The 13532-nt window shown below is 48.9% G+C and overlaps 2 protein-coding genes across 13 annotated transcripts in view; one reads left to right on the top strand and one right to left on the bottom strand.

Moving 5' to 3' along the window:
- Window positions 1–10309, bottom strand: part of SLC44A3 (solute carrier family 44 member 3) — a 73776-nt gene extending 63467 nt beyond the window's left edge. For 3 of the 12 annotated variants that reach the window (XM_005307543.4, XM_042840601.2, XM_024103194.3), the window contains exons 1-4: window positions 9841–10020; window positions 8646–8753; window positions 4697–4839; window positions 4110–4246 (exon numbers count right to left, since the gene is read on the bottom strand). In XM_005307543.4, the coding sequence (XP_005307600.2) occupies window positions 4110–4246; window positions 4697–4839; window positions 8646–8753; window positions 9841–9867 (415 nt within the window). In that variant the 5' untranslated portion in view covers window positions 9868–10020. The other 9 variants (XM_065555578.1, XM_065555579.1, XM_005307544.5 and 6 more) reach the window with 7 other exon arrangements.
- A 431-nt stretch (window positions 10310–10740) lies between these two features.
- On the top strand, window positions 10741–13105 carry LOC135973228 (SRRM2 protein homolog rsr-2-like). Its single transcript, XM_065555587.1, has 2 exons — window positions 10741–11396; window positions 12471–13105. Exons 1-2 carry the CDS (start codon window positions 10847–10849, stop codon window positions 13103–13105), a joined length of 1185 nt encoding a protein of 394 aa, XP_065411659.1. The 5' UTR covers window positions 10741–10846.
- The last annotated feature ends 427 nt before the right edge of the window (window positions 13106–13532 follow it).

The raw sequence follows: 13532 nt of genomic DNA, 5'->3' as shown, positions 1-13532 counted from the left end.
GGGGTTTGGCCAGTTCCACGCAGGGGGAGGGGGAGGAAGGGAAAGAGGGCTCAGGTCAGCTCTGTGCGGGAAGGGTTGGGGAAAGGGAGAGGGGGTTCGGCCAGCTCTGCGCAGGGGGAGGAGGGTTCAGCCAGCTCCACGTGAGGTTCCCGGCCAATGGGAGCTGCGGAGCCAACACTTGGGGCGGGGACAGCGTGCGGAGTTGAGAGGGAGGGAGGGACATGTCGCCACTTTCGGAGAGCCGCGAGGAGTTGGGTAGGGATCCTGCCAGCGCTACCAACCCCTCCCCCCAACACTAGCGGGGGTCCTGGGCTGCCTCCCCCAAGCATCCGTGGTGTCCCCCCGGGTTGCCCTCTTCCCCCCCCCACGGCACCCCCTGCATCCCCCCCCCATTTAGTCAGGGGTATATAGTACAAGTCATGGATAGGTCCCTGGCCATGAATTTTTGTTTACTGCCCATGACCTGTCCATGACTTTTACTCAAAATACCCGTGACTAAAACATAGCCTTAGTTACCGTTGATGGTGATCTAAACAGACTCATTTCTGATCACAAATGTGGTGAAGCAAGTATTTGTCCTAGCTCCCAGTCTTTTTGTTGTAGTCATTGTTGCAATGCTAGAGGAAGCCTTTTGTGGCTCTTCAAGTTGCATCTTTATGAGCTTTACACTGTAAGCTCTTCAGTCTTTCCCATCTACATGCGAACACCAAAGCGACAGACACATTGATCCAGGAATTGCTCTACGCCGATGACTGGGTATTTTTAGTAAAAGTTAAAGTTAGGGCTTAAGTTGTGGGCTTCTGTGAATTTTTCTTTATTGCCTGCATCTGTCTCTGACTTTTACTAAAAATGCTTGTGACAGAATCTTACCCTTAAATCATATTACATGGTACCACGCCGTAAGGCAACATGTCCTCGACTTTGAGAGGAATCATGCTAAGCAACTGGAAGCACAGCCCCAGGCACAGAAACAACATGCAGCTCAATCAATACAACCAGGCAAATAGCTCCGTGGCCAGCACGGTAAATGTTCTTCCCAAACTGGTCCATAGAGTCACACACAGACCCATTAGTAAAAAGTACAATTGTCACAGTCATCCTGAAAATCCAGGTGACTAGCATCATCACCGCCCAGTTGCTGATGTGTAAAACAATGTAATTGAGTCTACATTGGTGTAAATTAAATGCTATGGCGACAGAAGAAGGTGTATCGATGTGTATGTTCAAGAAGGGGAGGAGGCTTTTCTTCTTGCTACACACTTCTCTTTGGTGTACAAGTTTCACCCATCTACATTGCCTTAGGCCTGATCTACACTGGGGAGGGGGGGTGTCGATGTAAGATACGCAACTTCAGCTACGGGAATAGTGTAGCTGAAGTCGATGTATCTTATTTCGACTTACTTCCCATCCTCACGGCGTGGGATCGATGGCCGCGGCTCCCCCATCGACTCCACTACCGCCGCTGGCCCTGGTGGAGTTCCGGAGTCGACGGGAGCGCGTTCGGGGATCGATTGCTACCTGCTGATTCGGCGGGTAGTCTGCATGTACCCTTCGACTCTGTTGGTCAACTAAGTGGGAATGCAAATTATACATTATTACATGTAAGTCTAAGGGAGCCTATGGAGAATTTAAGTTGGAGCAATATATACGTTGGAGGGTTGGGAAGATGGTGGAATTACAGTACACCAACTTCAGCTCCCTCTAGAGCAGGGGTCTCAAACATGCGGCCCGCGGCCCATGGAGTTCTTCCCTGCGGCCCGTGGAGTTCCCCAGACCCCCCCCCCCCCGTTACTTCCTGTCGCCGCCAAACTCCCCTCACCCCCGCCCCCCGAGTTATTTTCTGTTAAGCTCCCCTTGCGCTGCTCCCCAATGTTTGGGGCACCTGCCACCCCCACGTGCCCCCCCAGAGTGTCTCCCGGCACCCACTTGCTGCCTCCTCACTGCCCCGGAGCCTGGAGCATGCAGCACATGTTGAATCCGCTCTGCTCTGCAGGCTGCTGGCTTCCGGCAGGTCCTACTGTCCCTCTTCACTAGGGCCAGGGCAGGCTGCCCTTCCCCTGCCCTCCTGCCATAGTTCTGAGCCTCTCTCTTCAGTGAGATGCTGCCACCCTGGAGTCGCTCTAGGTAAGCGGCACCAGGCCGGAGTCCGCATCCCAACCCCCTGTCCGGAGCCCCCTGCCACAACCCACACCCTCCCGCACCCCAATTCCCTGCCCTGAGCCCCCTGCTGCACACCTCCTGCACCTCAACTCCCTGCCCTGAGCCCCCATCACACCCTGCACCCCTCCTGCACCGCCTGGGGCAGAGAGGGGGCAGAGTTGGGGTGAGGACTTCGGGGAAGGGGTTGGAATGGGGGCAGGGAAGAGATGGGGCAGGGCCGGGGCCTCATGGAAGGGGCGGAGTGGGGGCAGTGCCGGGGGCAGCAAGGGGTGGGTGTCAGTGATGCGGCCCTCGGGCCAATGCACTAGTCCTCATGCGGCCCTCGTGGTCATTTGAGTTTGAGACCCCTGCTCTAGAGTCACCTCTGAATTTAGCTCCAATTCTCATTTTCATTAATACCGAATCTTTAAAATTTAGATTCCAAAGCTATGTGAATTTATTAAGAGAAACGAGCACAGCTTTATTTCTGCCTTATCTTCTGCATTTCATTGTCATCATCTATCACCAATCCTCCAGACTGGAGGCACACAAATACCCCCATATTTAGGTATTTAGAGTCTTCTTTGCTCCCACTAAGAAAATGGCAAAAACCTTATTAATGTAAACTGAAGCACGATTGGGCCCTTAATGATTTAGAATGGAATAAAATATCGGCCAGCCTCAGACCCAAGAACTTTAGTCCAGTATCTTCAGGCCCTCTGCTGGTAAAACACTACATTACCATAATGCTAGTGAAAAAGCAATGCTTGGATGTACTCAAACCAATTAAAATGCAATATTGCAATCTCTCTAAAGACAGATATGCAAATTCTTTAAATGTGGATGGAGTTTCATGTATTGCAATTCAGTTATGCTGAAATTATTTAAGGAGCATCACTGGGGTATGCAGGTCTTTATGTACATAAAAAAAGCATCAAATAATAATCAAATATCTCAAAATTACATAAAAAAGTCATTGTAAATAGGTATTCTTGCCATCCAATCTAAGAAAATCAAAGAACAATTCTCAGAGCACTAGTCATTGCCTGCCAAATGCCAAACACTCTATTCAGCAAGCAGTGTTGGCCAGGTTTATGTAGTTTATTGTTTGAAAAAGAAAAAGAACCAGATTTAGAATCAGAACTTCCCTGCCTTGTGCCCAGAGAACTCAAACCCTGGGCTTTTTTACAAAATGCTCTGGATAAGTATATAAATGGTTTCTTAATTGTGCCTACTGGGGTTCTCCAAGGAGCATTTCAGACTTCCACATTCAGCTTTGTATTCTATACATGGATAACACTGGGTAGAGGCTAGGTAATTTTTTGTCTCACTTCTCTGGTATCTTGAGTATGGAGTCTAAGCTGTGTAATGTACCGCTGAGGTAGGGATCGATTTTAGCTTACTATATTTAAATGTTGGAAAGCAATGCAAAAGAAGTAACTGCTTTTGCACAATAGCTACTTGTCTATGTTTATTTAGAGTATCAGAATAAAATCAAAATGATTCCACTTTGGCTCTGAAAACAAAACTCATTACATATAAAGGGCTCTCAGATCTGATACGTCAATGGAATAATAGTGTTTTGCTATAGTTTTAATTGAATTCGAAGGATCCAATTCAAAGTCAATGCAGATTTCTCAAGCATACAAACGGCATCCATTCACTAACTCTCTCTCCAATCTAAACTAGTTTGTCCTCAATAGCCACCTTTCTGCTGAACAATCCAGTCCTGTGCAGAAATGCATACAACAGTTTTATACACACAAGAGATCCATAAAATTTCTGATAACTAAAACATTTAAATAAGCATGAATTAGAACATGCTTTCCATTATCATTAATTTATTTGATTAAGTCAAAGAAGTAAATATCCAATGCAACATATTTCAAACAGGAGTACATTTTCTAGGATTAAAAACTGCATAACACTTCCAGACACAGATTAAGGAATTCATACTCTTTACTACATACCATTGTTCTTTGCAAAATGCTGGATGTCTTCCAGAGAGTTAAGTTGCTCTTGAGGACAGCTAGATACACACAAGGCGATTGAATTGATTTTAAGGTTTTTAATTTCCAGACTGCACGAATTCAAAAAGAACACATGTCTAGGAAGGAGGGAGAGAATTCTCTTTTAAGGCAAGCTTTCTATTTTTCATATCATTTTGAACCTGCTCACTATCTTTAAAAACAGTACAAAACATGACAATTGGTAATGTGTTCTTCCACACAAAATTGGAACACCTGGATTTTGAAGCTAAAAGTTAAAAAGTGATTCTAGCACATGCTACATTTTACACTATATTTTTGCCTCATCTTAAATAAGATTACAGGCCCCAAACATGCAATCAACCCACGTGGGTAGACCATTACGTCTTGGTGGAGTTTCCTGGGGTACGTGAATCCAAAGGCAGGATCAGGAATTGCTACTGTTTAGTATTCTTGCACTCTCTTATTTGTATCTCTTAGTAAAGTGCCTATATGCATTTTAGTGCCTATATGCACTGAAGTGACCAAATCTCAAGTATTCAATTCATTTAAAAATCTGATATACTTACTTTTTATTTGTCATATCCTGTCCAGAAAGAGGTGCACCTTGAATATAAGTGTTCTTCCTACCACATATATTCCCATAGCTGTCATACCCAAATACAAGTCTTTCTGCAGCTCCAGCTGTTACCGCATAGCCAGTTATAAACATCTATTAAAAATATACATTATATTATTTTTTCTTTTGAATTCATGATACACAGAATACTATGCTTTTTTCCCTCCCCCCATTCAATGATCATTCCTTGTTTAAGCTACATAATTTTTGTCTGATGCTCGAAAAACCAGGCATAACATTTTCAAACATTGTTTACACTGTAATGAATATTTCAGAGTGAAATCCACCGCTGCATAGAAGGCCAGAGCAAGGCCTTTGAACAACTTAGGCCCTACAGTATGTTGCCTTCCACATTTGTTCCAGAACTTGGAAGGTGTGTTAATGAAGCAGGGAATTACAGGAAAAGAAAAAATGGTCTTGTGCTTAAAGAAGCTGAACATCCTGGAAAACTGCATTCTAACCCTGCCTGCAACAGAGTTCCTATATAATGCTGCATAAGTCACGTCCATCAAACTTTTCACAGGTGTTCAGTAACTGTGTATTCCTCATTTTCTGGGTGCCCAATGTGAGACACCTGTGGCCAGATTTGCAGAAGCTCTGAGCACTCACAGCAGCAACTGAAGTCAATTAGAGCTATGCTTGAATATATAAAGTGATGTAAAAACAAAAATACTGTACTCTTGGGGACATGAGAAGGATAAAAAAGAAATATTGATTAACTAGCCATTCACTGAAGGAGGCTGGGCTCCAATGCAAAAAAAATAATATGTGATCATATAATTAAAGATCGTAGCATAATACATATGCATAAAAACACCAAATTAAGGTTGCACAGGCAACCTTACTTATGGCATTTCCTAACTTTTGAGCATTTGACTTTCAACTTAAATATTCTTTTAAGTAGTTTTGGGGTTTTTTTTAAATGTAATTAGTCTGTGCAGAACTGAGCCTCATCCTGCAAGGAATTAAGTGCATTCATTACTTTAATCATATGAGTAATCAGATTTGTACTTAGGTGTTCGGAGTCTAGTGATTTATATCAGCAGTTCTCAACTGAGGGGTCCACAGCCTGGTTTCAGGGGGATCTGCAAGCCCCGAGTCCATGGGCGGAGTTGGGGCAGCATAGGAGGCGTTGCCCCACCCAAACTGAAGTGCCAGAGCGAGGTAGTCCCATGGGCAGTTCCATACTCCCCCACCCTACTTCTCCCCCCATTCAAGGCTCCGCCCCCTGGCCAGGTCAGAGGCAGTTGCTTCTCTGGCTGGTCCCATGCAGTGGAAAACTCTGGCACTCTCCCATCTCCTCTTTCTGCTTTTGCTGGTGCCTGGGGCTGCAGCTGCTCCTCAGCTCCAAGCCCTTTGACTGCTTGCGCAGCCAGTAAGACCTGCCCGGGTGGATGAACCCAGCTCTGGGGCCAGCAGAGCCCTCGGGGAGCAGCGACCACAGGAGGGGAGCCCTCCCAGCACACAGCCCCTAGCTATCCCCTCCTTGCACCCTGAGCTACTCCCCTGCCCGCACACAGCCCCTAGCTACCCATCTCCCTACACCCTGAGCTACACCCCTGAACACACACAGCCCCTAACTACCCATCTCCCTGTACCCAGAGCTACTCCCCTGCCTGCACAGAGCCCCTAGCTACCCCCTCCCTGTACCCAGAGCTACACCCCTGCCCACACACAGCCCCTAGCTCCCACTCTCCCTGTACCCAGAGCTACACCCCTCACTGCACATAGCTCCTAGCTAACCCCTTCCTGCACCTGAGCTACACCGCTGCCCGCACACAGCCCCTAACTACCCCCTCCCTGCACCCTGAGCTACACCCCTGCCCGCACAAAGCCCCTAGCTACCCCTCTCCCTGCATCCTGAGTTACACCTCACTGCACACACAAAGCCCCTAGCTAACCCCCCTACACCCTGAGTTACACCCCTCACTGCACACAGCTCGTAGCTACCGCTCGCCCTGTACTCAGAGCTACACCCCTGCCCACAAAGCCCTTAGCTCCCCCTCTCCCTGTACCCAGAGCGATACCCCTGCCAACACACAGCTCCTAGCTACTCCTCTCCCTGTACCCAGAGCTATGCCCCTCACTGCACACAGTTCCTAGCTACGCCCTCACTGTACCCTGAGCTACACCGCTGCCCACACACATCCTCTAACTACCCCCTCCCTGCATCCTGAGCTACACTTCTGCCCGCACACAGCTCCTAGCTAACCCCCCTGCACCCTAAGCTATACTCCTCACTGCACACAGCTCCTAGCTACCCCCTCCCTGTACCCTGACTTACACCCCTGCCCACATAAAGCCCCTGGCTACCTCCTCCCTGAGCTACAACCTTTACTGCACACACTCCTAGATGCCCCCTACCTGCATCCTGAGCAGTTTTCAAATGTTCTGAGCTGGATTATACAATTTTGGTTGCACTCTCCCCCCAACCCAGACTGGCTGGGTGGCCTGCCAAGGTGTGTCGGGGGGTGGAGGTGGCGCCTCCTCCCCAGGGCCCACTGTACAGACCTGGCCCAAGCCCTGCCAGGCCATGCCCCCCCCCCCCCCCCCAATGAGAAGTCAAACTATACCTATGCCCAAGCCTACCCCTCCCACCCCAGCAGCCAAAGCCTGGAGCCACGGTGCCCCACAGGGCTAAAGCCCCAAGCCCCCCCGCCCCCAGTGGCTATAGCCCAAAACCCCAAGTCCCCCCTCTCTGGGCCTTGGAGTTTTTATAGCATGTTGTGAGGCGGGGGGAAACAGGACTTCAGAAAGAAAATGGTTGAGAACCTCTGATTTATATCACTTGACTATTGTGATGCCTGAATTTTTATATTTTAATTTATCTTAATATGGCATTGTAGTAACTCCATAGTTAAGGTTGCTACGTATATGTGCATCTCAACTCTGTCACAACAACAAAATATTTTTAGATCCAGTTTATTTATACAGTAAATATACTTCCAGCAATCAGACAGCTACCTCAAAAAGTAGCCAGAAGAGATGCAGTAGTCTTTTGTGACCCTACTTCTAAATATGAAAAATTCTGACAGGTGGAAGTTACAAGTCCAACAGAACTTTATTTGCTAAGCTGGCCCATACTGCTTCCACAGAGATTGCAAACTAAGAAAAAAGCTCAGTACACTGAATCTGATCTACGATTACTGCTAATAAATGGCTGGCTGCAAACATTCAATAATTACAAGAGGGTGTGCCAACATGTATGCGCCAATAATGTGCACTTCCAGATCATGAAACAACCTGAAACAAAGCCAGTGTGAATAAATAACACTGGATGTCACCACAAATCTGTTTTAAATTAAAGGAAATCATAATTCAAATGTGAATAATAAAATATATCACAGAGAGTAAGCAATAAGAATAATGAAATAATAAAATTGCCGGATACCACTATGGTTTGACGTGTCTTATATCTACATGTGCATTAAACACAAGGTGGCATACAAAACTCATCCTACTTCTCAAGTCAGTTTAGTTTATAAAGTGTGCCAGAGACTTATGCAAAAGAACTCTGCATTAATTGTAATTTTTTAAAAAGATGTTAGAAAATTGAACAGACTATGATTATTAATTTGCATTGTGGTAATGTCTAGTGGCCACACTGTCCTAGACACTGTACATAAAAATAACAAAAAGACAGACTCTGCCCCAAAGAGCTTGTTCTAAGTACAAGAAGCTGAGCTTGCCATTGGATCCTTGCAAGCAGACCCTTCGACCAGGTGTGTGGAGCTAAACTGATTTCATTGTGGCTTTGTGCAGGCACAAAGGTTCTCCTATCTGGACACAAGATCAAGGCTCTATAATTTCTGCAGTGAGATCACTTGAATTATTCAGAATCACTTTAAGCTTACAGTAGTTCTAAGTAAGATTTCTCTTTCAACAGATAGCATGCTTACCAAACCAGCCCAAAAAAGAAAGAATAAAATCAACCAGAGTACATCTGTGCATTTTCTATAAATTAGAGGTCTCCATTCTCTTTGTCCAGAAATCCCATCTACAGAAACCTAAAATTAAAAATATTTTTAAGCGCAATTAAAGTTATAGTACTCAATTTCAAACATCTGAAAAGCAGTGAAAGAGTAACTTAGTGTGCACAAGATGTCAAACATTTGGTAATTTGTGTAGTCTTAACAATAGTGACTGTATTTTACATGTACTGCACAATATTACTATATTAAATAACCTAACTGTCCTCCAAATAATGGAGAGTACTTTAGAGGGCAGGGAAAATGGGACACATCCAGACAAATGATGGCTATCCACTGACACCAACATCCGGAGACTACTACGTACTCCTGCACAAGACCTGGCCCACAGAGTACCCTGAGAGGCGCTTCCATGTGACTATACTGGGCAAAGAAGACTTGTCAAACAACTTTAAGCCAGCACCTTCTCTCCTTTTTTCTAAGTATTTTTCCCCTGATGTAGTGGGTGAGTTTGCTGCTTCTTAGCCTTTTGGACTCACAGCTCTATCAGGGGGGCTGTAGTCTGTACCAGCCACGGAATGGACTCGATTTAGGGCCAGCTTTTGATCTCAGTCACTCCAGCCTCAATGGAGTTACTCTGGACTGGCATGGCTGTAGTTAGAGTCTTTCCCATCTCTAACTACTAGCAGGAGTTGTGAGAGTTCCGGGTGGACGGGGCGCGGGGAAGCCACCCAAAGACCCCGAGGCTCCAGGTAAATGGGATCTCCGTTAGCAAGAGCTAGAACCCGCACAGAAAAAAAAGGGGCGAGGAGGGGAATGGGGAAAATGCCTTCCCCGCCTGGGGAGCGAGGACCGCTGCAGAGCCGGCGGAGACGGGACAGTGTGTTGGGCAGGGGACTCCCGTACTCTCCCCCTCAGGGGACGCGACGGGGGTGCCCCTGGCTCGCAGCCTCCTCCCTACCTCTGCCACAGACGCTCTTGCAGGAGGGGGAGACTTTACCTGCCGGGCGGGAAAGGCAGCAACTCCTCACTGCAGGCGAGGGCCACCGCTGGTCAGTGCAGCCCAGGCCCTTGGTGCGTCCCACGGAGGAGTTGGGGGGGAGGGGGCTGCAGCTGCTGCCGGCCACGGGCGGGCGATCTTCCCGCCCGGACAGCGGGGTCTTACCTGGTACTCGCCCCAGCAGCACGCCATGCCGAGCCGGGAGGGGGCTCCGCGCGCTGGGTCCCGCCTGGAGCGGTGCAGGAAGTGCAGGGCCGCGCTCAGAGCAACCTGCCTGCCAGGCGTCCAGCTGCGGCGCCGTGCCTGGGGCTCCCGCGGCGGCGATGCGGTGCAGAGGCACGGCCCCTCCTCCCTGCTTCCAGCCCAGCGCGGGGCGGACCCCTGCTCGCCTCACCTCCTGCAAGGGCCGCTGCTCGGCTCCCAGCCCCGGGGCAAGTGGCACCCCCGCCTGGCGCGCACACCTGCCCCCGGGGAGCCAAAGCGGGGAGCGTGTCCCCCGTTCAGGTAGCTGCGCAGGTGGCAGCCCGAGCGTGGGCCGGAAAGGTGCCATCTGTGGGCAGAGCTTTCTCCCCGCTGGGGTACAAGCTTCACACTTGCACACAGTCGCCTAAGGGTTTGCATTGTACAGGCGCAGCCAGCGACACCAGAGTCTGGCTGAACTCAGAGGAAAACCCCAGTACAGCCGTGCGTGCTCCTCGCCCCCTTCAGGGCTTATCCGAGTTACACCCCTTTAAAATGTGATGTTAAATTGAAGTACTTAAACCGGTGCAAAAGGCCTCGTCTACACCAAGGCCTGGTCTACACTACGACTTTAATTCGGATTTATCAGCTTTAATTCGAATTTACCCTGTAACCGTCCTCACAACGACGCTATTTATTTCGATGTAAAGGGCCCTTTAAATCGATTTCTGTACTCCACCCCGACGAGCGGAGTAGCGCCAAAATCGATTTTAACATTTCGAATTAGGGATAGTGTGGCCGCAATTCGATGGTATTGGCCCCCGGGAGCTATCCCACAGTGCATCATTGTGACCGCTCTGGACAGCAATCTAAACTCAGATGCACTGGCCAGGTAGACAGGAAAAGCCCCGCGAACATTTGAATTTCATTTCCTGTTTGCCCAGCGTGGAGAGCACAGGTAACCACAGATAGCTCATCAGCACAGGTAACCATGCAGGCTGATAATCAAAAAAGAGCACCAGCATGGACCGTGAGGGAGGTACTGGATCTGATCGCTGTATGGGGAGAGGATTCAGTGCTTGCAGAACTTCGTTCTAAAAGACGAAATGCAAAAACTTTTGAAAAAATCTCCAAGGGCATGATGGAGAGAGGCCACAATAGGGACTCTGAGCAGTGCCGCGTGAAAGTCAAGGAGCTCAGACAAGCGTATCAAAAAACAAAGGAGGCAAACGGTCGCTCCGGGTCAGAGCCGCGGACATGCCGCTTCTACGCCGAGCTGCATGCAATTCTAGGGGGGGCTGCCACCACTACCCCACCTGTGATCGTGGATTCTGGGTCGGGGATAGTCTCATCAGCGACGCCTGAGGATTCTGCCGATGGGGGAGAGGAGGAGGAGGAGGAGGAGGAGGATGAGCTTGCAGAGAGCACACAGCACTCCGTTCTCCCCAACAGCCAGGATCTTTTTCTCACCCTGACTGAAGTACCCTCCCAAGCCTCCCAAGCCAGTACCCAAGACTCTGACCCCATGGAAGGGACCTCAGGTGAGTTTACCTTTTAAAATATAAAACTTGTTTTAAAAGCAAACGGTTTTTAATGATTACTTTGCCCTGAGGACTTGGGATGCATTCGCGGTCAGTTCAACTACTGGAAAAGTCTGTTAACGTGTCTGGGGATGGAGCGGAAATCCTCCAGGGACATCTCCATGAAGCTCTCCTGGAGGTACTCCGAAAGCCTTGCCAGAAGGTTTCTGGGCAGTGCATCCTTTTCCCTCCTCCATGGTAGGACACTTGACCACACCATGCTTGCAGCAAGTAATCTGGTATCATTGCCTGACAAAGCCTGGCAGCGTATGGTCCCGGTGTTTGCTGGCATTCAAGCAACATCCGTTCTTTATCTTGTTGTGTAATCCTCAGGAGAGTGATATCACTCCTGGTAACCTGGTTGAAATACGGGAACTTAATTAAGGGGACAGAGGTGGCCGTTCCTACTGGGCTGTTTGCCTGTGGCGGAAAATAAATCCTTCCCTGCAGTTAGCCAAGTGCAGATGGGAAATTGGCCCTGAGTTTTTCGCGTTTGGCTAGCAGGGAACTTCCCTGTTACCAGCCACGCGGTGGGGGGAGGGGTACCGTGATCATCCCAGAGAATTCATGGCGGGAGGGGGGCGGCGGCGGGGGGGGGGGGTGGTTAGTTTGGTGCCTGCAGGGATCTTCCTTGATACCAGCCACGCGGTGGGGGGGGAGGGGTACAGCGATCATCCCAGAGAATTCATGGCGAGAGGGGGGGTGGTTAGTTTGTTTTCTGCTGCTGCTGCTGAATGTTAACAGAAAAACCGCAGCACTCTACAGGCTATGCTTGGTATGTGGGAAAGGAGGGCGCAGAAGCTGTAAAACAATGGCTTACCATGGCCGCATGCAAGCCGAATTCTGTTGCCCAGACCTGTGATCTCTAGCAGCAAAGCCACAGGCACTCAGCATTAAGAGGCAAAATGCGACCTTGCACAGAAATCACATGTGCTATGTAATGTGAATAGTGTTGGTCACCGTGAAAGAGTATAAGCATTGTTCTGCAAAATGTAGCTTTTTAAACAATTCTCTCTTTTTTCCCCCTCCCTACAGCAGCTGCAAATTCCTCAAGCATCCCTCCTCCATCCCGAAGGTTATCACAGATAAGGCGTCGTAAGAAGAGAACGCGAGACGAGATGTTTTCTGAAATTATGGAATCCAGCCGCAGTGACAGAGCTCATCTGAATGAGTGGAAGGAAACAGTTTCAAAGTATAGGAAAGAAGCCAGTGAACGTGAGGACAGGAGGGACCAACATGAGGACATGAGGGACCAACGTGAGGACAGGAGGGACCAACGTGAGGAGAGGAGGGACGCTCGAGATGAGAGGTGGCGGCAGGAAGACCAGAGGAGGCAGGATGCAACGCTGGGGCTGCTGCGTGAGCAAACAGACATGCTCCGGCGTCTGGTGGAGCTTCAGGAACGGCTGCTGGAAAACAGACTGCCGCTTCAGCCCCTGTTCCACCCTCCCCCCTCCCCATGTTCCGTATCCTCCTCACCCAGACGTGTAAGAACACGGGGGGGGGAGGCTCCGTACACCTTCCCATTCCACCCCAGTAGACAGCCCAAGCAAAAGGCTGTCATTTTTTTAACCTTTTCTTTGTGGCTTTTTCCTTCCCAGCAATCCTCCTCCCAAATACCACCCGGGTTCCCTCCCTCTTTTTCTAATCTATTAATAAAGAATAAATGATTTTTAAATGATAGTGACTTTATTTGGTTTGAAAGAAAGCTGGGGGAAGGGGGAGGGTGGGTTCCTTACAGAAAATGAGTCAATAAAGGGGGCGGGTTTTCATGAAGGAGAAACAAACAGATATTTCACACTGTAGCCTGGCCAGTCATGAAACTGGTTTTTAAAGCTTCTCTGATGCACAGCGCTTCCTGCTGTGCTCTTCTAATCGCCCTGGTGTCTGGCTGCGCGTAATCAGCAGCCAGGCGATTTGCCTCAGCCTCCCACCCCGCCATAAAGGTCTCCCCCTTACTTTCACAGAGATTGTGGAGCACACAGCAAGCAGAAATAACAATGGGGAGATTTCTTTGGCTGAGGTCAGAGTGAGTCAATAATGATCGCCAGCGACCTTTTAAACGGCCAAATGCACATTCTACCACCATTCTGCACT

This window comes from Chrysemys picta, chromosome 8 (genome assembly GCF_011386835.1).
Source record: "Chrysemys picta bellii isolate R12L10 chromosome 8, ASM1138683v2, whole genome shotgun sequence".
NCBI lineage: Eukaryota > Metazoa > Chordata > Testudines > Emydidae > Chrysemys > Chrysemys picta.
The sequence above is the reverse complement of the archived record's forward strand: the minus strand, read 5'-3'. Positions and strand labels throughout refer to the sequence as shown.

Excerpts from the sequence above, each read along its gene's own strand:
- LOC135973228 (XM_065555587.1), top strand. The coding sequence starts at position 10,847 with ATGCAGGCTGATAATCAAAAAAGAGCACCAGCATGGACCGTGAGGGAG. Across the intron at positions 11,397-12,470 it reads CCCCATGGAAGGGACCTCAG|CAGCTGCAAATTCCTCAAGC; the intron begins GTGAGTTTACCT and ends CCCTCCCTACAG.